We start from the raw sequence: 22,650 nt of genomic DNA, 5'->3' as shown, positions 1-22,650 counted from the left end.
CAGCCTGGCTGCGCTGGGGAAGCTGGCACCAGTGGCAGTGGCCCAGTGGCACCGTGGTGGCCGTGCAGGGAAGGAGCTGTCCCCAGGGTGTTACTGCAAGCAGCCTCAAGACTCACCATCCCAATGGGTGGAAGAAGGGCAGCATTTGAGGCTGGAGCCCCGGCACATGCGAGGTGGCTCAGGATGAAGTCCCTTGTCACAACCCCAACTGAGAGTGGAGGCTCAGCCGGTCTGGGTGCGAGGTCATGGCAGCCAAGGATGGAGTATGACAAAAATAGAGCTTTATTTCAGAGCTGTCCCGGTGCCACTGTGCCTGCTGGGGAGTACACACGGGTGTGCATCCATGTCCAACGTGCCCACCGTGCCATCACCAGCAGCAGGACAGTGACACCACTGGGGACAGCAGCATTGTAGTGGCACACAGCACCCCGAGGCTCCAACACCCTCTGTCCCATGGGGGAACAAGCTGTGCACGCACCTCCCACACATGCACCAGGCTCACTCCATCCCGCAGAGCTCAACAGTGATATGCACATGTGCATGCACACACACAGATGCTCTTGCACACACCAAATCTGTGCACACGCGGAGCCTGTGTGCAGCTGCATGTGCATGCACCCCCACCTGTAAGGATCTGCACACACACTTGTGCACACACTGACAGGCTCCTGCTCTCACGCATGAAACTGTGCATGGAGCACCACTCGCACACACAGTCTGTGCACACCAGCACACATCTGCACAACTCTGCACACATACTCCACACAGACTGCCCAGCAGCACATGCCCACACGTATGAGACCTACTTGCACACGTGGAACCTTCACACACCAACACTCGCACTCTCTTTGCACACACTGCCATGTGCAGATACACTCACACCTGCAGAGCCTGTGCACACCAGCACATGTGCCCCATGCACAGAGCTGTGCACACAAACACTTGCATGTCCAGAACATGCACATACTGACACACGTGCACCAGCACACGCGTGTGCATGTGGCCACGTGGACCAACATGTGTGCATGCACAGTGTGCACACCAAACATGCATGTGCATACATTGCTATGCACACCAGCACCCACATGAGGACACAGAGCTATGCACACCAGCATACCTGTGGGCATATCATGCCATGCACAACAGCACACACATGCACATGGCCACACACACCAGCACTCACACATGGACACACTGCCCTGCACACCTGCACACGCACACAGTGCTGTGCACTCCAGCACACGTGCACACAGTGCCACGCACACCGGCGCACGCAGAGCTCTGCACATCAGTGTAGTTCTGTGCTCTCGGTGCCAAGCACACCAGCACGCATCTGTGCAAACACAGCCTTGCACACCAGCTCACGCAGAGCTGTGCACACTCACAGCGTGATGCACAGTGCCACGCTCAGCAGCACACCCAGACGTGCCACACTCGAGTCCCACCGCCTCCACCCCCTACTGGTGTCGGGCTGATCGGTGCCGCAGCCACAGCGCCCAGCGCCGAGCGATCAGCTGTGGCTGCTGGTACATGAACATCCCGGCCAGCGTCAGCGCAATGCCCAGGTAGCTGAGCGCACTCAGGCGGCTGCCGAAGAGCAGGCGGGAGAGCAGGAGGTTGCCAACTACCGTGATGTTGCCCAGGAGGTGGATGGTGAGGGCAGAGGTGAGGGACAGGACGCAGAAGCTGGCCAGGTTGTAGAGGACGGAGCCCAGGCAGCTGAGCAGCACGCAGCCCCAGAGCGAGCCGTCGTAGCGCAGCACGCCCTGCCACGCCGGGGCCACTTCCAGTGCCACGGCTGCCCCGAAGAGCAGGCAGAAGCTGGGCAGGGCGGTGAGGCACAGCAGGGACACGGCGTCCAGGCGGCCCTCCTGCAGCAGCAGGCCTGGGGGGGAACAGGGCACAGTTAGACAGAGCCCCTGCTGGGGTAAAACAACCCAAAGAGCACGAGGGGAGAGGGGTGCCCGCAGCCCAACCTGGCATCGCCTGGCACTGGGGGTGAGTGAGTCCCGGGGTAGCACGTGCTCAGCTCTCATCTCCACCACAGTGCCCACAATGGGGCCAGAGTGACACATCAGTACCCAGGCTATTCCACCCCGTCTCCATCCCCATCCTAATCCCAAAGTCATCCCACCTCCATCCTCGTCCCTATTCCCCACCCAAACCCCATCTCATCTCCACCCCTATGCCTATTCCCTGGCCCTGTGAGTCACTTGCCGTGGCCAGAGCAGTGATGCCCATGTGAGTCATGGGTGGAGGAAATGCTCCCAACCCTCCAAAAAAACAGTGTGGTCAGGGTGCTCCTCCTCACCGCCTGCCAAGGACATCACGGTCTGGGTGGCTCCGCTGCTCTGGCCATGGCCAGGGGCCCTGAGTGGGGACGGTGCAGCTCCACACAGGGACATTCAGGGGATGGGGATAAAGGGATGGGGATGGGATGGTGGTTGGGATTGGGATGGAAGAGGGATGGAGTGGGGGAGGCAGGGGAACAAGGCAGCACAGAGGTGACAGTGGAGACAGAGGTGATACTGGGGGTGGAGTGACACTGGGGAAGGGGCAGAACAGGACATGGGGCGGGCAGGGTGCTACTGGGGCCAAGGGGTGACAGCAGGACCACGAGGTGCTACTGGGACAGGGATGTCCTCAAAGCTAGCGGTGACACCAAGAGTATCCCTGAGGCCCAGAGCACCACGATGGTTGTGGTGCCACGAGTGTCGGCACATCCCTAGTGCAGCATCACCGGGACATCCCGAGGGCAGACAGGCGGCACTTACTCTGCTGCAGCGACTTGAGGGCACGCAGGACGGTGGCAGCCAGGAGGACGCAGCCCCCGGGCTGGTGGAAGCGGACACCTCCGGCGATGCTGCACGCAGCTCCGGCGCAGACGGGCCCCATGGCCGCGTATTGCAGCGGGTGGTGCCGGCGGCCCCGCAGCAGCGCCGACAGCAGCAGGGTGGCCAGCGGGGCCGTGGCGTGCACGGCCTGAGCCGCGTCCAGCGGCACCAGGCTCAGCCCCAGGTTACCCAGAGCCACGCTGCCGCAGAAGGTGAGGCTCAGCAGGTAGATCCGTGCGCGGGGCCGGACGGGCGGCGGAGGTCCTCGCACCCAGCCCAGCGGATAGCCCAGCGCCACGGCCGCCAGCATGTGCAGGGAGGAGAGCAGCAGCGGGTAGCGAAAACCGTGCGCGGCGAAAATCCATTTGTTGAGGCCGGCCAGAGCGGTGCCGGTGCCCAGCCACGCCGCGACGGTGAGCACCAGCCGCAGCGGTGGTCGTTCCCCCGGCTGCCCGGGGTCGGTTCTGCGGGGCCGGCGGGTCCCACCGGTGGCCATCATCGCTGCTTCATCGCCACCGGGGCACCGCGGGCACATGGCCGGTGTGGGCGAGCCGTGGGGTTCAGCCGTGGGGTGCCATGTGCGAGCGGCGCCGGTGCGGAGGAGCGAAGTTCGATGGCGGGGAGCGAAGAAGGCGGGCGGGTCCCTCCCCGGCAGCCGGCGCACGTCACCGCGGTGCGGGCAGGAGAACGGCGGTGCGGGAGAGCGGAGCGGCCGGGACGGTAACCGCGCGGCGAGCTGGGAGGCGGCGGCCGTGCATCCCCGACAGAGCCGGGGGAGCGGGGACGGCGGAGCGGGGACGGCCTTACCGGTGACGGAGCGGCTGCGTCAGTGTCCCCGGGTGACTCATGGGCGGGCGCCGTGGCTCGCAGGCCTGGCGCTGGCATCAGACCCCGCCCCGTGCAGCGCTCGCTGCCAGCTGCGCACCCAGCACAGGCTTTGTGCGGGTGGACTCCGTACACATTCGGGACTGAAGCGTCCCAACGCTGGGACAGAATGGTCCCCGCCGGTGCCATCACCCTCAGCTCCTGGGGTGGGGGCAGGCAGTTGTACCCCAAGCTGCTGAAATCCCCGTGACGCCCCCTATGGTGGTGGCCCTGCCTGGAGAATGAGCAGCTCCAGCGGGTTGTGCGTTCTAGGGGGACACTGAGCACACCACAACCCGGAGGCTTTCAGCCACCCGAGCAGCGATGAAAACAAGGACTCCCGAGTGTGGATGTGCCCAACCCCCTCCCGGCGCACAGAGAAATCACGGCACAGCCTGGCGGTGCTGCGACGTTTCATTGCCATCATCCCCACCACCAGCCCCACTACCACTTGCTCAGGCGCAGGATGACGGTGCTCCCATCCTCCGGTCTGTAGTCAGCAATGCCTGCAGAGAGACACAGCGGGCAGGGTGGAGGTGAGGCTGCAGGGACAGGGACACAACCCCGTGCCCCCACATCTCCGTGCCCCCCCATCACTCACCCATCTGCAGGCTGGTTCCGTGCCCGCTGAGCAGCTGCCAGTAGTGCCGCTCCTTTGGCCTTGCAGCCATGCCCTGCACTGAGGTCAGGAAGGGGCCATATGCAGTGTCCTGGGTCTCAAACCTGGGGGCAGAGCAGGGTGAGGGACCCAGGGGTCCCAGGGACACAGCGGAGGGGACAGGGGGGCAAGAGGACAGGCTCAGAGCCCCCAGACCATAAAACCACGCACATGAAGTTTTGGGATCCCTGCGGTGGGGCTGCTCTGAGCAGGTCCAAAAGTGAGGCCCCGGCAGGTGCAGACACCGGGCTGTCATACAGCAGCTGCTGGGGACACTCCAGCACCGGGCACTCCACCATCAGCCTCACCGTCATGTTGTGTGGCCCTGGGGGCAGCGGCTCCAAGAAGACGGGTGTCAGTGTGTCTGTGACAAGGAGACACGCTGGCATCGGTGCCAGCCCCACGCTGGCCACCCAGTGCCCAATGACCCCAGCTCCTACCCAGCTCCTCCTGGCACTGCATGGAGCTGATGCCCACGTAGCTGCGGCCGTTCAGAGCGAGCAGCGCTTGGGCCATGGAGGCAGCACTGGTGAAGCTGTCCAGGTGCTGCAGCAGTGCAGCCATGGCACGGCCGTATGCTGGCTGCGTCCTGCACGTGTCGGTGGCGATGAAGACCTGGGAGGGGTGGAAGGAAGAGCTCAGCACAGGACTCGGGCTCAGACCTGCACCAACACCTGCAGCCACAGCCACCCACGCTCCTGCACTTGCTCCATGCCAATGCCCACGCTCACCTGCATGGCCAAGGGAGTGCTGAAGGCGTTCCCAATGAGGCCGTCTGTGCTCTGCGCCTCCACCAGCCTCGCCCTGGCCCTGTGCACAGCCGCCCGCAGCTCTGCTGCCAGCCCAGCCCTGATGTGTTGCTCTTTCTCCAGGCAGGCAAAGGCCAATGCTGCCACTGCCTCTGTGTCTGCAGGGATGGTTGTGTGACCCCAGATGCTACGCGCCCACCCCATGCATCCTTCCTGGTCCTCTCTGACCCTTACCCACAGCGTTGCCATTCACGTGCCCGAAACGCCGGTGCTGCTCAGCCACCAGCAGCCGTTGGATCACCTCCTCACGCACCCGCTTGTGGTGGACACAGAGAGCCAGCACGCCCAGGCTGTACTGGTAGTAACTGGTGAGAGGATGGCCATGGTGCCGGGAGCCTGGGGACAGGGCACCGCTGTCACCAGAGCCAGCTGGTGGTGGCAGAGCTGCCGTGCCAGCACCTGTGGGCTGCCCGCTGTAGGTGGGGTACCTCACCCGCCCAGTCCTTCTCCAGGTAGTACTTCAGCCACGTCACTGGGAAGCGCTGGGGAGCGGGGTCTGGTGGGGGGCAGGTGGCACGCAGCCCCAGCAGGTAGAGCGCCAGGTGCCCCGTCTCCGGCATGGAATCCCTGCGGGCGGTGGGGTCAGCAACTGGGGAGCATGAGGACCACCCCATCCCCATCCCATCACCTACGTGTTGCGGTGCTGATGGCCGTGGGACGGATGGCTGGCTGCATGCAGACTCCTGCAGGGATTGGCATCAGTGGGACCACAAAAGGGACAGGGACCGTCCCGCTGTGATACACCGGTGACCTACCGGCCGTAGCGGCCCTGGAAGGCGTCCTGCAGGCGCTGCAGGTAACTCTGCTCCATGCTCAGGTCGTGCTCGTTGCCGAGGCGCAGCCCCACGTAGATCCCGGGGTCAACATCCTGCCCCGGCTCCATCGCCAGCCCCAGCAGCCGCGCACCCAACGCCCGCACCGCCACCGCTGCCTCTGCTGGAGCTTCTGACCCCGCGGGTTCCCGTGAGGATGGGGACAAGGAGTGAGCGCAGCCCAGCGCCGGGCCGTAGGGAGGACAAAGAGCGGCGGTGGCGGTGGGGAGCGGAGCGTCTTCACCCCGATGTGCGCCCTGTGCCCCGTGAAACTGAACCCCCAGATGTGGCACAGCGCCGGGGGAGAAGCCGAGCAGAGACGGGACACGGGGCAGGAAAAGGGATAAAGGGAACAGGGGAAACACAACCCCGACACCGCTGCGCTCCCACCCACAGCCCGGCCCCGGGAGACCCGCGTCGGAGCGCGGACACGGAGCGGCGGGGCGGCACGGACTCACCGCAGGACCGGGCGGGCAGAACCGCAACCTGCAGCAGGGCCAGGAGCAGCCACATCGCGGCGGGGGGACGGCGGGTGGGTGACAGCAGGCGGAGCGGCGGCGGGCAGGAAGGAGGTGATGAACCGAGGCAGTTCCGCACTGCGGGGCAGAGTCAGCAGAACGGGGAGAGGACTTTGTCTGGAAACGAGAGCGGGGCGCAGATAAGGAGGAACAGGCGGGGTGGGCACGACCCCGTGCTGCGGGTCAGCCGCACAGCGGGGCAGGGCAGAGGCACCGAGACGGGGCGGGGGGTGGCAAAGCGGCGTGACGGGACGCCGGTAACCCCGGGAAGGGCTTACGGGGACGGCAGGGCTCCGGGCAGAGCAGCGGGGATGGCACGTGGTGGGCACGGCGCCCACCCGCTGCCAGCCGCGCCCGGAGCGCGAAGCCACGCCCCCTGTCATGACCACGCCCCCTGTCATGACCACGCCCCCTGCCTTGGCCACGCCCACAAATCACGGTCACGCCCACAAGATCGTGGCCACGCCCCCCGCACTACTCCCACGGCCCGGATGTGGCCCCGCGCCGAAGGACCCCACCGGCCGTGTTGGGGCTGCCCGCTCCGTGCCTGACTGATCGCCTCCCGCCGCCGCTCCCCACCTCACCGTCCCCGCGTCCCGCCCGCCCCGCTCAGCCCCACCGCAGCTCGGGGCGCTGCAGACCCGAAGAGGCTCCGGCGCATGCGCTGATCGGTGCGGTGCAGGCGGTGCGAGAGCAGCCCGGGTCCTTCGTTGCGGCGGAGCACGAGGCGGCGGCAGCGGGGCCATGGGGGGGCTGGAGAAGAAGAAGGTACCGGGAGGGAGATGGGGGGGGGGTGATCGTGGCATCATGGCCGTCCTGCTGGCTGCTCGGCCTCCCCTGGGCTCTTCCCTCCCCTGGGCTCTTCCCTCCCCTGGGCTCTTCCCCGCCGTGACCGCCCCGTGTTTCCCCGCAGTACCAGCGCGGCTCTGCCACCAACTACATCACCCGCAACAAGGCACGCAAGAAGCTGCAGCTCAGCCTGCCCGACTTCAGGTGCGTCTCCCGTTCATCGCCCCCCGCGGGCCGGCCGTGCCCATGGCGGAGCTGACGCCGTATCAATGACACTCTATCACTGACGCTGTATCACTGACGCTGTATCACTGATGCTGTATCACTGACTCTATCGCTTCTCACCAGGCGGCTGTGCATCCTGAAGGGGATTTACCCCCACGAGCCCAGGCACAAGAAGAAGGTGAACAAAGGCTCCACTGCGCCGCGGACCTTCTACCTCCTCAAAGACATTCGATTCCTCCTCCACGAGCCCATCGTCAACAAGTTCCGGGAGTACAAGGTAAGCGGTGCTGGGCGCTGTGCCGGCCCCGCTCTGAGCCCCGCTCTGAGCCCCGCTCTGAGCCCCGCTCTGAGCCCCGCTCTGAGCCCCGCTCTGAGCCCCGCTCTGCCTACAGGTCTTTGTCCGTAAGCTGCGGAAGGCCTATGGGAAGAGTGAGTGGGGCACTGCCGAGCGGCTGAGGGACAACAAACCCACCTACAAGCTCGACCACATCGTGAAGGAGAGGTGAGCCCACTGAGCCCTGTTACAGCAGCACAGCACCCAGCCCTCTGTGGGCACTGCTGAGCATCGTTCTGGGTTAGTATTGAAGCTTGTGAGATGTGAGCAATGGGTGAGTTCTTGGCCACTGTGAATGGCTCCAGGATCTCCGTGATGACACTGAAAACTTTCCCACTCTCCCCTGAGCGTTTTCCATTGACACCTTGAGAGAGAGGCCCAGCACGTCAATGCAGCTGGTTAATTTGGTGGCAGAGGGAAAGGAGATGACACACAAAAGAGGGGACCTGCTCTGGCAAATCTCTGTGTTGTCCTGGTGCTGTGTGGGATCTGACTGCGTTAGCAGGGAGAGAGGAGCAGCCCTGGGAGCTACATGATTCGTGCTCTGACATGATTTATGCAATGCTCAGGGTGTTCTGTTGGAGCCGTGGGGGCAACACAACCTCCTCCTGCCCCAACACGTGCTCAGAGCTGTCACCCCAAGGCAGGAGGTGACAAGCTGGGTTTGTTGTCTCCCAGTGAGGGAGGTTCCTGTTTCCCAGGGCAGTCCTGATCCCTGCAGTGCTCTCTGTGGGCCCTCTGTCCCCACACATTGCCTGGCACTCCATGGTGGCTGCAGGTGCCCATCCCTTTGTTGCATGAGGTCCCCACCAGCTGCTGCAGCTCTGCTTGTGCCCAGGCAGCTTTGGGGCCAGGTATGATGGTGCCGTTCCCTCCTGCCTGGCTGCAGGTACCCAACCTTTGTGGACGCACTGCGGGACCTGGATGATGCCCTCTCCATGTGCTTCCTCTTCTCGACCTTCCCGCGGACGGGCAAGTGCCACGTGCAGACCATCCAGCTGTGCCGACGTTTGGCCGTCGAGTTCCTCAACTACGTCATCGCCTCCCGCTCACTGCGCAAGGTGGGGACTCTGAGATGGGGGGGGTCCTGCTGGCTGTCCCCGGTGCTCCTTTGCATCTTTACTGTCTAGGTAAGGTTGGTAACGACCAGGAGCACCTGTAACCTTCGTCACGCTCTTTTCCCACCAGGTCTTCCTCTCCATCAAGGGTATCTACTACCAGGCAGAGGTGCTGGGGCAGCCCATCACCTGGGTCACCCCTTACGCCTTTGCCCATGATGTGAGTACATGAGACCTGTGCTGTTGTTGCCGTTCCCTTCTCTAGGGCTGGGCTGGGGTTTGGGGGACCTTTGTTCACTCTTGTGCCAAAGAGACAAATCAAATGAAGGCCAGGAGGCCTTTGGCAGCCGTGCATGGCACAGCCTCTGCTGTCAGACCCTGGTGCCGGGCTGTACCGGTGTATCCTGCTCTTTCTTTCCTCTTTTTGTAAATTATTAAGATATGCTCTGCCCATGAATTAAAGATTAATTGGCTGTTAGCTCAGTTGGAAGTGCCAGGGTGAGTTGATTCCTGTATCATCTTTGCAGGGTGGCAGGGCAACGTGTCCTTGTGCAGCCCTCCCAGCAGGACTCTGGTAGAGCTGTGGGTGCTGCTGGAGCTCATAGTTGCTGCAGTGCTCTCCATTTGTCCCATGGTTTTGGGGACTTGGTCAGGTCCTAACATTCCCAGTTTGTGGCCTTTGGTACAGCCCGTGGCAGTGTCACCTCCCCAGCATCCCCTCAATGAGCCCGTGACCTTCCTTGATCCCTTGCATCCTGATCGTCATGGGGCTGCCTGTATTCCTGCTGTGTTTCAACTCCTGGCCCTGCTCTTGTCATGACCTGCATGTGTCACCTGGAGGAGCAGCTTCATGCCCTGAGCTAGCACTGTGTGGTCAGCACCCTGTCCCTTATTAGGGAATCTGCTCCTTCATCCATGTGTCCTTCCCCTCCCTGTGTGCCCACAGCACCCAACGGATGTGGATTATCGTGTGATGGCTACCTTCACTGAGTTCTACACCACCCTGCTGGGCTTCGTCAACTTTCGTCTCTACCACTCACTCAACCTGCATTACCCGCCCAAGGTAAGGCCACTGCCAGCCCCACAGACACGTCAAGCTGGTAGAAGCACCTGCTGCAGGGAACGTTGCCCTTGGGGACTTGTATGGGTGGTGGAAGGGCTGAGGGGAAGGATGTTTGTGTAGACTGTGTTTGGGTGCTGTCTCCCCACCTTTCTGTTTGTCTCTAGATCGATGGCCAGGCTGAGGTTGAGCTGAAGCCTGTGGAAGGCAAGGAGTATGCCATGGATTCAGAGAGCTACCTGGAGGTGAGGGGCTCTGCTGCCGCTATGGTCAACGTGAGGAGTTTGCATGCAAGGACACTGTGTGTCCTCAGTGCCCTGGCTGGGGACCCCTCCTGGTCTGGGGCACTGGTGTAGGGGCTGAGGAGCAGAGCCTGACCCACGCATGGTGGAGATCCCGACTTCTGATCCCTTTGCTGTGGCTAGAGGAGGAGCTGTGCTTGGTCTTGGGGCTTCCTCTGTGAGCCTGCTCCTTCTCCCATTCCTAAAGCCCAGGCTGAGCCTTACATCTTGGTCTCCTCTGGTTGCAGAAACTGTCGGCTCTGAGTGCCAGCCTGGCACGTGTGGTGGCACCGACCCAAGAGGATGATGTGGAGATGGATGAGTTCCCTGTGGAGGGGGTAAGAGCCTGGTGGCCAGGCCTGAGACACATCATGTGCTGTCTTGTCCTCAGCACGTCTTATGGCTGACAGAAGGCTGTCTGTGCCCAGTGTGGGACTGGGGGGACTGGCAGGAGGATGGGCACAGCGACTGAGAGCAGAGAGGGGCTTGGCTGTGCTGCAGAGAGGCTTGACTGTTTTGCCTTTGAGCAGGAGACCGCTGAGCAGATGGATGCGAGGAGGAAGGAGCAGGAGGCCCTGGAGAAGCACAAAAAGCTGTTTGAAGGGCTGCGCTTCTTCCTCAACAGGGAGGTGCCTCGAGAGCCCCTGGCCTTCATCATCCGGTACGTGGTGGGAAGTGTTCCTGCAGCTCTGCCACCTCGTGCTGTCCTTCCCTGTCCCCTCCAGTTGCTGAGGCCACCGTGACCCTGAGAGTGTCTGCTGTGTGATCGACCTCTTGGTGTGTTTGACTGGCAGGTGCTTTGGTGGCCAAGTGTCCTGGGACAAGTCCCTGTGCATCGGTGCCACCTATGATGTGAGTGACCCGTCCATCACCCACCAGATTGTTGACCGGCCCCGGATTGAGAAGCAGGTTGTGGGCAGGTGAGCCAGCTGTCCTGGCCTCTGAATGGCCATCTTGGGTTGGTGGCTCTTTCTGAACTCTCCCTTGCTCCATCTGCTCCCAACCTTCTCCACTGCAATCTTGCAGCCCCTTGGACACCAGAGTATGGGGCAGGAAGGCAGTGTCTGACTCCCAGCCCTGTATCCCTCTGTCCACAGGTATTATCTGCAGCCTCAGTGGGTTTTTGACTCAGTCAATGCCAAGCTGTGTCTCCCTGTAGCTGATTATTTCCCTGGTGTGCTGCTGCCCCCACACCTCTCACCCTTCGTGACAGAGCAGGAAGGAGACTACGTCCCTCCAGAGAAGCTGAAGCTGCTGGCCATGCAGCGGGGCGAGGACCCAGGTGATGTGAGGCTCCCAGAGCTGGAGAGGATCCAGGCAGTGCTGCTGCTTCAGCAGAGCTCTGCCTGCTGCAGGACCACTGTGCTCCATGGTCAGTAACAGCGATCTCTTTATAGGGGAAGAAAGTGAGGAGGAGGAGGAGGAGGAGGGAGAGGACGAGGAGGATGACAATGATAAAGATGAGGAAGAGGAAGAAGATGAGTCCGAAAAGGAAGAGGAGGTTAAATTGGAGAAGATGGAAGAGCAGAAGACTCAGAGCAACAACAAGGTGCAGTGCATGGCAATGGGATGCCACTGTCCCTCTGCCACCCATTCAGGGGGCGACCAGAGAGGATGCCATGTCTCTTGTAGTGTGGAAGTGCCCCTGGGGAAGGCCCGGCTCCTGGCACACGGAGCCCTGAGCTCTCTGCTCTCTGCAGGCTCTTCCCGTGAAGGTGACTGCTGGCAAAGTGAAGCTGGAGGACAAGCAGCGGCTGGAGCAGGAGCAGCAAAGCGAGGAGAAGCGCCTGGCCATCATGATGATGAAGAAAAGGGAGAAATACCTCTACAAGAAGATCATGTTTGGAAAGAAACGCAAAATCAGAGAGGTATGAGTGTAGGGATGCCCCAAACCATGGATCCCTGTGCTAGGTCTTCAAATCAGTTTGCAGCTAAAGATCATATATGGTGGTCTGTCCTCATCTTGTGAGGAAGGAGTGATCTCTGAGGCCTGTGCCTCCCTAGCTTGGGTTGCAGGAGGGAGCTTTGCCCCTAGCCTTGCATTGCCCCTAGCCTTGCATTGCCCCTAGCCTTGCATTGCCCCTAGCCTTGCATTGCCCCTAGCCTTGCATTGCCCCTAGCCTTGCATTGCCCCTAGCCTTGCATTGCCCCTAGCCTTGCATTGCCCCTAGCCTTGCAACCCGTCTTCCTGCCCTGCTGTGGGGCTGGTCAGAGCTGAATCACCTCCTCTGTGCGCCATCATAGACTGGTCCCGTGCTGCGTGTTTTGGGTTTTCATTTCCTCTCTGTACATGGTGAGGCAGTGAGGATGTTGACTGCAGGTACACAAGGCTGAGACTATACAGGCCTCTTCCCCAGCAGTACCAGGCTGCAGGCATTCAAACTCCCTGAGCAGAACTCTCTGCCTGCCTGGGGCCTCAGTGTGTGTCCAGCAAGTGAAGCTCAGGGCATCACTGCTTGTCTCCATCCCCTGGTGTAAGAGCAGTTCAGTGGGTCTGAGGCTGGAGCAGGTCTTGGTGTGTGGGGACAGAGCTGACCGTGGCTCTCGGGTTGTGTTTCTGTGCAGGCAAACAAACTGGCAGCGAAGAGGAAAGCCCACGACACTGCCATGAAAGAGGAGAAAAAGAAAGCCAAGAAGGCACGACGAGCCTGATGAGACTTTGGGACGCTGAGGAGGGAATAACCCTTCTGCCTGGCTGGAATGGCTGCACAGACCATCGTGTGCGGGTGAAAAACCCTCAGCTTTCCTCTTGGGACAGAAATACTACATTAAAATGTTGCCCATCAGTAACTACACCTCCTGCTGTGCCTTACCCAGGACTCCATCCATGCAGGAAATGGAGGAGTGATTGTAGATGCTGTTGCCTGTCCTGGGGGTCAGCAATATGAGCATGTCCTCTTTGTGCTCTTTCAGCATCCTCAGGGCAGCCAGTGGTGCCTGAAGAGCAGGAGGCCCAGGGGAGCTGTGAGCTCTTGCAGCTCTTTCCCTCTGGCATTGTTCACCTTGCACGCCCGCAGCCCTGGGATGTGCAGACTTGTCCCACCTGCCCTGAGCCTGCTGGCCTTGCTGGGTCACAGTGGTGTTGTGTTCAGGGGGGGTGGGGTGTCCAGCACCAGGAGGAGCAGGCTTTGTGCTCAGCATGGAAGAGGAGCCCACCTACCACCCAGAACAGAGCTGCTCTCCACCACCACACTTCTATTGTACTGCAACTTCATTATGTTTTTAATTAAACGTGATGCTTCCCCCCATGCCGTGTGTTGTCTGTACCCTTGTGGCAGGGCTGTGCTGCAGTGCTGTGTGCCCAAACCTCAGGCCTAACCAAGAGCTGTTGCTCAATCCATGAGTGTCACCCAGGGCTGGAGGTGGCTCCTCAGCCCCCAAGCTCCGTGGCACTGTGTTCTCACCTTGCACCTTCTCACTGTGCTCCGTGCCCTGCTCCAGCTCCGTGCAGGCCTGCGTTATCCCTAATGGCTGCTGATGCCTCCCAGAGCTGAGCTCCCAGGGCTCGGTGTGGGTTCCTGGGGAGGCACAACCCAGAGGCACCTGGAGAGCGTGCGGCTGCTTGCACCATCCCTTGGGAGCAGCATGGAGACCACAGAGGGCTGCCCAGCAGTGGGGAGTGTGAGGAAAGCCTGCAGGATGTGGTCCTGAGCCTCACAGAGCAGCGCTGGGTTTTATCAGATCCAGTTAGGAGCTGGACACCACCACTGTGTACGTTCATTTTGGAGCTCCTCTGCTGCCTTCTGCTTTCCATTCCTCTTCCCTCTTCTGTTTTTCCTTCCTTTTTCCCCCTCCTTTCCTTCCTTTTTCCCCTCCTCCTCCCTGCTCTCCCCCTACCCAACAACACCTGGGCTCACTCATTGCAGCATCTCTCGGCCCAGCCCCACACCCAGCACAGCCTCCATTCCCACCCAAGGCCTCACACAGTGCCCTGCAAGGCCCCGACCCCGTGTGTGCCAGCAGGCCGAGGGGACAGCCCTGTGCTGCTGTGTCAGGTCAGTACTGGGGCCTGGGGATGGGGGGGGAGAGGGAGAGGAGCCCTTGTTCCCTTATGATGTCTGTTATGGAGATCAGAGTGGGCACCTGTGTGGGCTCTGGGGGATGGAGGCTGTGTTCTGTGGGGTTGGTGTTAGGCTGTGCTGCCTGCTGGGGCCTTTGCAGCACACCCTGTTACAGACTGTGGTGATATGGGGACAGAAGTGACCCCGGCCTGCTTGTGTGCCCTTCTTCACCATCACTGACAGCGTTCCCCAATCACAGACAGGCCGTAAGGCTGGGTTTCCCCATATTTGTCCATCCATTTTAAACCAAGCCCTTTCTTGCTCCCTGTTCCAGCAGGTGCTTCCCCAGCAGTTGGTGGTGGATGGGGAACGGTGAGAAGAAGAGCACCCTGAGGTGGTGGCAGTGCCCTCCTGGAGCTGCAATCCATGGCAAGGTGAGTGTGTGCACACACGGGGCCTCTTCCCACCCCACTGCTGCATTTGGGTTTGGGGCAGAAGAGAATTGCTAAAAGAGGGCTGTGAGAGCTGATCACACACACACACGGTTTGCTTTGGTAGTGTCCCATGGCTGTGAGCATCACTTTGCAGATGGGAATGAGCTGCTACGTCCCATCCACAGCTATTGGGTGCTGTGATGCTCTTTGGGGTGAATATCCTCCAGAAACAAAAGCCCAGCAGGAGGAAGGGGGAGCAGAGAGCTGCAGAGGAAGAGTGGGACCTGGGAAAGGCCAGGGCTCCTTCTCCTGGCTGAGATCTGGCTCAGACAGCTGTCAGATGGCACTGGGATTTATCCATGGTGGGGAAGCATCGGGGGCAGGGATGGAAAGGCAGCTCAGCTGGAAACAGGTGCATGATTTAATCCAGTGCCATGTGTGCTGCACACAGAGCATCTGCTGTGACAGGTGTGCCTCAGGTGGGGAGATGGGTGATAAATCACTGGCATGAATCCAGCCAGGGCTGGGCACTGCGGGGAATGCATCAGCCTGGAGCTGGGTGTTCTAACCTGACTTGTGGAATCAAACTCTATAATCCAGAGGCTGGTTATAAAGCAGGTGTGTTTATTCCAGCGTTGCGCAGCGCCGGGTGCAAGGGGGATAGCTCCTCCAAACTTGCACACCGTAAGGAGAAACGTGTGTTACAGATATAGGTCAAGCTAATACATCATCAATAGTCTCCTCCCCAGTTTGATTACATATTCATTATGGCCCCATTCCCCCTGATCCCATTCTGTTCCCCCTGACCCCATTCCCTGCGACCCTTGTCATTGTTTTGGGGTGACATTCTTCTTCTGTTTTCTTCTTGCTGTTATCTGCTGTTATAGTTCTCCCACGTCAGCATCATCTTGCCCAGGTGTATCTAATCCTGCTTCTTGTCAGAGGTCTCCGGACAATTCCTTCTTATCTTTATTGCCCTCTTCTCTGGTTTTCTTTTGACTAAGTGTCTGTAATTCCCCCTTTCTCTGCCCTCCCTTAACATAAACTATCTATCTGTAACTACCTTTTGCCTTAGTGAGGCCCCTTTTCCCTTTCTGTAGCAAAGCGTTCCCCTTTCAGCTACTATGGAGTCCTTTTTCACTATTCAAACCTGGCACGGACCCCGCTTTCCCCAGGGGAAGTGTTGCTGTGTAGGGCAGCTGAGTGGAAGTCAAAGGAACATCTCTGGGCTGCTTGGGAACACCATGAGCTGTGTCCCAGGAGAGCAGGGACCTGCCTGCCCTACAGCCAGTGCCTCCATCACACCTGGTAGCAGGGGACAGCCCTCCACCCCTCGTCTTGCTGCAATGGAGAACATCCTCTTTTCTTGTTGCTGGGCTCAATGCAATGGTTGTGACGGGGCAGCAGCTTTGCATTTCCTGCTCTCCATTGGTGTGAGGGACGCAGAGCCCCGGCTGGTGGGAAGGAGCCAGGGCCACATCCGGTGCACAATGGTCCCTTCTGTGGCTGCTGGTGGGGTGATGCTGGGTGGAAACACAGCTCACCAGCTTCCTCACAGCTCTGCTGACACTGCAATGGAACACGGGAGCCATGTGGTGTGTGGCTTCCGACCTGCCAGGTGCTGGTGGCAAAGGGAGGCTGGTTCCCACCAAACAAAAGCCTCACGCCCCAGCAAGCAGGAGAGACCCAGGCTCCCCTCAGGGTACCTTGGGTGCCCTTCTGGTTGCCCACCTGAGCACCTGCCTCCCCCGTCCAATGAGCAAACGATGTACCTGAGAGCACAGAACGTGAGCATTGCCATTGTGGGGCCATAAAAGCCAGCGAGAGATGCCAGGCAACAAGGGGAAGGGGAGGGCAGGCAGCTCCTGTGGGAAGAAAACCCAGCCTGGAGCTCCTCCCCATAGGGAAGAGCTCTTCCCATCGAGCTGCATGGGGAGGAGATGTCTCTGAGAAGGAACGGCCACCATCCTTATGTGCTGGGGGCCAAAAAGCAGCGAGTCACCAAGCGAGCACCGCTGTGTTCGACCTCTCCTTGCTGCTTACAGGGCAAGGTGCTCCTGCAGCCCCACCAACCCCAGGACCCCCCAATCCCAACCCCGCAGCCGGGGGTGCCGGGTTGGCAGCACCAGGCCGGGCCTGGGCAGGGCCAGATCTGGCTGCAGCGAGCCGGGGCACTCGGCCACAATGTCCCCGTTGATGGCAGTGGCGCAGATGGAGACAAACGGCCCCGTTGTTGTGTGCGCGGGGTGGCAGCGGGGTGAATGAGCCCTCTGTGCTCCGGCGGTGGGTGGAGAGACGGAGGAGAGACGGCGCTCGGGGTGGCAGCGGGAGCCTCGCTCCACGCCTCGAACCGGCAGCGCTGGGGAAGGAGATCCTTCTAATTTGGCTTCCCCTTCCCCACCGGGCTGGGTGCGCTGGAGCTTCCATTTAGGGGATGGTATAGGGACGGGGCAGCTGCTGCAGGCTGCTTGGGGAGAGCCTGTTCCATGTCGGAGCAGCATTGCCTCCCCCGCCCCGCGCCCCGGCCAGCCCAGCAGAGGAGAAGGACGGTCTGCAGGGAGCAGCTGGAGCAAAGGAAGAGGTGATGGGGGGCTGAGGATGCAGGGCCCGGCACAAGGAGATCGGGGGAGGTGAGGGGTGGGTGGGCGCCGGCACCCGTGGCATGAGATGCCAGGGCATGGGGGATGGGAGGAGCGTGCCCATGGTGGGCAGAGGGTGAGGAGAGTCTGAGCCAGAGCTGCCGGGGTCTGGAGGCGGTGGTGCCTTGTGTGCAGTTCCCTAAAATTCAGGTTGCGAAGGGGTCGGTGCCCATAAGGGCAAATCTAGGGGATGGCTGCTGTGGGAAGCGTCGGACCCTCGGGGATGCAGGGATGGGGCTGGGACGTGGATGTGTTGGGGGCCACGGCTGGCACGGCCACGTCCTTGCACTGCGGCTGCCGGCTGCAGAGGGGCTTTCCACCCGGCGGCTGAGAGACGGAGCCAGCAGCCAGCCCGCTGCAAAGGGAGCCCCAGGACAAAGCCTCCCTTTGGCATTTCTCCTGCCTAGCTATTAATAATTAAGCCACTCATTTAAGGCAAAGTCAATAGAATAACTGGGCTGGGAACTGTTTGCAAGGAACACCGCGCCAGAGGCAGCCCGGGTGGAGCTCAGCATCCCCTTGGCATCCCTGCCAGCGGGGCCGGGTGTCGGCAGCCGCGGGGATGCTGCGGACAGCTCAGCCGTGCTCTCGCCATCGTTCCTGCCGCTCGGAAAGCCCAGGGAGCAGCACTCGGCTCGGAAGAGGTCGGTGAGGGCGAGCCGTGCCCGGCGTCTGGTTACGCTTCCCATCCATTATTCATCGAGATGGAAATCTCAGCTGCGGCGTGGCTCGCTGCCCTCCGCCGGGACAAGGCAGGAGAGATACAGGCGAAGGACGGAGCCAAGCGCTGCGGGGAGGCTTCGTGCACAGCGGGGCGAGACGGCGCCGGGGGCTCGGTAGCGTTTCCGCGTGGTTTTTCTCTGCAAACTCCCCCCTGGAGGTCTTTGCCGCTCGCTGTACGTGCCAGGCTGCAGGAGCCGCAGCGGGTGTTTGCGCCGCGTTATCCGGAGGGCGTCCCAAGGGTGCGAAGGACGGATGGAGGCCATATGGGTGCTGGATGGAAGGCGGGTAGGGCACGCGGGTGGCTCGGCTGCCGTCCCCATAGGGTGCGTCTGTGCGTCCTGCTGGGAGCAGCGCCCTGCTGCACTGCGGCACCTGGGCAGCCCCGCCGCGCTGTGCGGTGCAGTGCAGGTGCGGGGGGGATATGCGTGCAAATGTGTCCTTGTCTGCGCTGCTGCGGGTGTGCGGGTGGCCGTGTCCTTGCCTGGAGGTGTGCGTGCGCCTATAGCTGTGCCCTTGTGTGTGAGCCCCTGTGTCTGCATGCACATGCACAGGCCGTGTCCCCGTGTGCAGGCAGGAATGCATGAGTGATGTGCAGGGATGTGCAGCCTGTGTGTGCATGATGTGTGTGGGCATTCACGGGCATGTGTGTGTGCCCCTGTGCATGCATGCACGAGCGCATACAGATGCGTGTGCCCTATGCATGCACACATGTGTACGCGTGTGCTGCAGGTGGTACGGCTGGCAGGGCCATGCAGGGAAGGTGGTGAGGGGCAGGTCCACGTCAGCCCCAGCTCTGGTGCAGCCCAAAAGCACGGATCGGGACCTCCACTGCTCAATGCCAAGTTCCCTCCATCCCAATGTTTGCTGCCATTGGATCAGAGCAGTCACCTGTTCCTCCCACTTCAGCTCTTCCAGGTTTCGTTTTTGTAGAGGAAACTGCTTTCCGTCTTTGCAGCACAGGGAAGAGATACAGCAAGGGCAGAGCTGCAGCACCTTGGCTGCAAATGCCTTTTGGCCAAGGATGAGCCTGGCACTGATTCTCTTCTCCCCAGCCCCTGACAGCCTCCTGTGATGCTTCTTATGCTTTTCTCGTTATTTCTCTTCCGCAAACTTTGCTCCCCGCGCTGCCCATCCCTTTCCGCCTGCGCTGCTGACGGCTGTGTCCCTTCTGTCCCTTGCAGGTGACCACGATGCTGCATCAACATGGGAAGCCCTGGAGGTCCATGTGCAAGGGGCTCATCCTGGGGACCCTCCTGACCAGCTTCATGCTCCTGCTCTACTCCTACGCTGTGCCCCCGCTGCAAGTCAGCATGACAGAGTGAGTGTGGGGACTCCGGGTCACCCAGGCTGACCCTGGTGGCTTTGCACTGGGATGTCATTGCCCCCACAGGACATGCCTGGTGCTGTCTGTGTGATGGGAAGGCTCCTAGGGAGGCTGAGGGTGCTTGTCTTGGGGTGAGGGGGCTCCCAAACAATGGGTACAGATGGGTGTTGTGCTCTTTGCTACCATCCCCTCCAAACTCAGCACTCAGCAGGGCTCAAGTGATGGCTGTTTCCCTAGGAATGGTTTCAGTGTGTCTATGGAGAACATTAACTTTATCCCATGTATAAACAGCTCCATGTGTGGGCATTCTGTAAGCTTCTTGCTCCTGTTTTCTACATTGTGATACCATGGTGTTAGCGAGGATCAGCTCTGCAGCTTCGTGGAGCTGCCCAAAGTCACTCAACCATGGAGTGTCTGTTACCAACTCTGTGCATCTCAGATAGCAGAGGGGTTGTTTGTTCTGCCGGCCATCACAGCCATACCATGCCATTGTGTCTCTGCTCACCTCACTGCTGCCTTTTCTCTCCTCCCCACCAGGGTCTCCGTCCCCTCCTGCTCCTCCTCCCAGCTGCAAGCCAAGGGGCCAGCAATAGCCAACAGCACGCGCAGCGCTTCGGGAGCCAACTGCCGGCCCAAGCTGAACATCATGTTCATGAAGACCCACAAGACGGCCAGCAGCACCATCCTCAACATCCTCTTCCGCTTCGGGGAGAAGCACCGCCTCAAATTTGCCTTCCCCAACGGCCGCAATGACTTCTACTACCCGTCCTTCTTTGAGCGGAGCCAGGTGCAGCACTACCGCCCGGGAATGTGCTTCAACATCATCTGCAACCACATGCGCTTCCACTACGAGGAGGTGCGCAAGCTCCTGCCGGCGGACACCACCTTCGTGACGGTGCTGCGGGACCCTGCCTACCTCTTTGAGTCCTCTTTCCACTACTTTGGGCGCATCATCCCCCTCACCTGGAAGCTGCCGGGGGAGGACAAGCTGGCTGAGTTCCTGCGGGACCCCTGGCATTATTATGACCCGAACGGGTTCAACGCGCACTACCTCCAAAACCTCCTCTTCTTCGACTTGGGCTACGACAACAACATGAAGGCTGACAGCCCGCTGGTGGAGCAGCACATCCTGGAGATAGAGCAGCGCTTCCACCTGGTCATGCTGATGGAGTACTTTGATGAGTCCCTGGTGCTGCTGAAGGAGCTGCTGTGCTGGCAGCTGGAGGATATCCTCTACTTCAAGCTCAACGCTCGCAAGGGTTCCACCGTCTCCCGGCTGACGCCTGAGCTCTACGACAAGGCGACTGCTTGGAACCTCATTGACGCCAAACTCTACCGATATTTCAATGCCACCTTCTGGCGGAAAGTGGAAGCCTACGGGAGGGAGAGGATGGCCAAGGACGTGGCTGAGCTGCAGCGGGAGAACGAGAAGATGAAGAGCATCTGCATCGACGGGGGGCACGCCGTGGACGCCAGCGCCATCCAGGAGTCCTCCATGCAGCCCTGGCAGCCGCTGGGGGAGAAGTCAATCCTGGGCTACAACTTGAAGAAGAAGATCAACAAGAAGCACCAGAAGCTGTGCCGCAAGATGCTGACGCCTGAGATCCAGTACCTGACAGACCTCGGGGTCAACCTGTGGATCACCAAGTTGTGGAGCCGCGTGCGGGACTTCCTCAAGTGGTAGAAGCAGCGGGCGCCTTGCAGGAAAGCTGGTGGCTCACATCCTCCTTCCTTCACATGTCTTTGGGTTAGACACAAGCAGAACACCATGGTGGGTCCCCAGCCAACCCTGGACACCCAAGAGTGGCAGATGGGATGTAGGAACCCAGTTCAGAGGACGCAAGCTGTGTGGGTTGGTTGGGGGTTTGAGGTTTTTCCCAACAGGATCCACTTCTTCCTTCCATATGGAAATGCCAGAGGCGGTGTGTGAAGGGCAGGGCCCCATCGTGCCCCTGTTGTGGCGACGGACATCCACCACCACGAACCTGGAGGTGCACAGTGGGTCAGACAGCAGTGGGACCCATGGAGCATGGGGCCAGGGACCTGCGGGGGTTCTGGAGCTTACGCTGACTCACACCCAAAGGGCTGCTTTCATTTCTCCCTATCCTCCCATCCCAGATGTTGGGCTCCCTGTCTGAGCCCATCACACCAACCATGCTGCTTGGGCTTCCCCAGCCCACAGGTCCTCAGTGAACCTGTGGCTGTTGGTCCCCCAGCAAGCCCCAGAAGGTGTCTAAGCATTATCCATGCTTGAGTTTGGAGAGCATCAAAGCCTGTGCCAGTGGTGGTCCCCAGCATGTCCCCCCAGCATGCCATTTTCCCAGTTAGAGGACCCCATGGTGCTGATCCTTGGTGGGGACAACTTGGTAGGACCATGGGGTCTGGTGAGGACTGGTGTTGGGAGCAGGCGTGGAGCCCACAGTGCCAGCACCTGGGGTGAGTGACACACAGGGACGAGGCAGGAGCAGATGGGTGCAGCATGGCAACTAGCTAAGCAGAGCTGGTGGTGGAGACAGCCCCGATGGGGACCACCACATCACAGGGAGCCCTTGGGTGTCCCAGCCGGGCTGGATGACAATGGCATGGGGCAAAGCCAAGAGTGGCCCGGGCCATGGCACTGTGTGGCCGCAGGGGTGACAGCAGGTTGTCACCTGCCTGGGGCAGCAGCGGGGAGCCCAACTCTGCCACCCTCTGTGCGTTCATGTTCTGCTCTGTTTGTGAAGGCAAGCAATAAAACGACAACAACAACAACAACAACAACAACAACAAAAGCAATTCTACTTCTGTAAAATAATTGTATTGTATATTTGGCAGTTTTTAATACACCAATGGTCCAGCTGGTCTCCGTTGGTCTTTGTTCTCTTTGGGGACTGGATGTGGTTCCAGGGTATCACTGAATTTGGAAGACTCGAAGATGCTCTCTGGGGTGGGCAGGGAGAGGATGCTTGGGGGAGGCTCCCATGGATCTTCATGGCCTTCTCCAGGTCCCCAGTCCTGACTTAGAACCCACTTGCCCATAGGAGAATCTCTCGTCCCAACAGCTGAGCTTCTGCAGCACAGGTGTACTTAATGGAGCTGGGTGGGTGCTGATGGGGGTGGGAAGGGTGCTGGGAAGCAGGATCTGTGAGGTGGGATAAGGGTGGGATGGTAGGGCCAGGATCATATATGGGACTGAGATCATATAGTGGGACATGTATTGCCCAGAGGGACAAAAAGCACCCATGGGACCACCAGGACAGACTGTGGGGCCAAACCACTTACACCAGGGCAAGGTGATGACACCAGGT

At 60.5% G+C, this 22,650-nt stretch overlaps 4 protein-coding genes across 12 annotated transcripts; 2 read left to right on the top strand and 2 right to left on the bottom strand.

The window, feature by feature from the left end:
• Nucleotides 1-259: 259 nt before the first annotated feature.
• SLC35E4 (solute carrier family 35 member E4) lies at nucleotides 260-3,650 on the bottom strand. The gene is made up of 2 exons (XM_072350931.1): nucleotides 2,775-3,650; nucleotides 260-1,885 (listed from the first exon to the last, which is right to left on the bottom strand). Exons 1-2 carry the CDS (start codon nucleotides 3,367-3,369, stop codon nucleotides 1,458-1,460), a joined length of 1,023 nt encoding a protein of 340 aa, XP_072207032.1. The 5' UTR covers nucleotides 3,370-3,650; the 3' UTR covers nucleotides 260-1,457.
• A 448-nt stretch (nucleotides 3,651-4,098) lies between these two features.
• Nucleotides 4,099-7,139, bottom strand: TCN2 (transcobalamin 2). Its single transcript, XM_072350930.1, has 11 exons — nucleotides 7,014-7,139; nucleotides 6,436-6,612; nucleotides 5,921-6,110; nucleotides 5,798-5,848; nucleotides 5,599-5,732; nucleotides 5,340-5,501; nucleotides 5,088-5,263; nucleotides 4,797-4,971; nucleotides 4,528-4,720; nucleotides 4,300-4,421; nucleotides 4,099-4,204 (listed from the first exon to the last, which is right to left on the bottom strand). The coding sequence occupies exons 2-11, from the start codon at nucleotides 6,488-6,490 to the stop codon at nucleotides 4,143-4,145; spliced, it is 1,320 nt and encodes a 439-aa protein (XP_072207031.1). The 5' UTR covers nucleotides 6,491-6,612; nucleotides 7,014-7,139; the 3' UTR covers nucleotides 4,099-4,142.
• Nucleotides 7,075-13,490, top strand: PES1 (pescadillo ribosomal biogenesis factor 1). Its single transcript, XM_072350929.1, has 15 exons — nucleotides 7,075-7,263; nucleotides 7,409-7,488; nucleotides 7,633-7,786; nucleotides 7,902-8,011; nucleotides 8,733-8,904; nucleotides 9,032-9,121; nucleotides 9,848-9,964; nucleotides 10,129-10,206; nucleotides 10,491-10,580; nucleotides 10,773-10,903; nucleotides 11,037-11,162; nucleotides 11,340-11,524; nucleotides 11,640-11,791; nucleotides 11,943-12,110; nucleotides 12,808-13,490. Exons 1-15 carry the CDS (start codon nucleotides 7,240-7,242, stop codon nucleotides 12,892-12,894), a joined length of 1,764 nt encoding a protein of 587 aa, XP_072207030.1. The 5' UTR covers nucleotides 7,075-7,239; the 3' UTR covers nucleotides 12,895-13,490.
• Nucleotides 13,491-16,955: 3,465 nt separating this feature from the next.
• GAL3ST1 (galactose-3-O-sulfotransferase 1) lies at nucleotides 16,956-22,206 on the top strand. Of its 9 annotated transcripts, none has more exons than XM_072351426.1 (3): nucleotides 16,956-17,307; nucleotides 19,221-19,357; nucleotides 19,901-22,206. In XM_072351426.1, the coding sequence occupies exons 2-3, from the start codon at nucleotides 19,230-19,232 to the stop codon at nucleotides 21,045-21,047; spliced, it is 1,275 nt and encodes a 424-aa protein (XP_072207527.1). In that variant the 5' UTR covers nucleotides 16,956-17,307; nucleotides 19,221-19,229; the 3' UTR covers nucleotides 21,048-22,206. The 9 variants fall into 9 exon arrangements, with proteins under 9 accessions (XP_072207527.1, XP_072207524.1, XP_072207520.1 ...); XM_072351423.1 differs by having other exon boundaries at nucleotides 16,957-17,258; XM_072351419.1 differs by lacking the exon at nucleotides 16,956-17,307 and adding an exon at nucleotides 17,411-18,212.
• The last annotated feature ends 444 nt before the right edge of the window (nucleotides 22,207-22,650 follow it).

This window comes from Excalfactoria chinensis, chromosome 16 (genome assembly GCF_039878825.1).
Source record: "Excalfactoria chinensis isolate bCotChi1 chromosome 16, bCotChi1.hap2, whole genome shotgun sequence".
In the NCBI taxonomy this organism is placed as follows: Eukaryota; Metazoa; Chordata; class Aves; order Galliformes; family Phasianidae; genus Excalfactoria; species Excalfactoria chinensis.
Note: the sequence above shows the minus strand (reverse complement) of the source record. Positions and strands in the feature narration are given on the sequence as shown.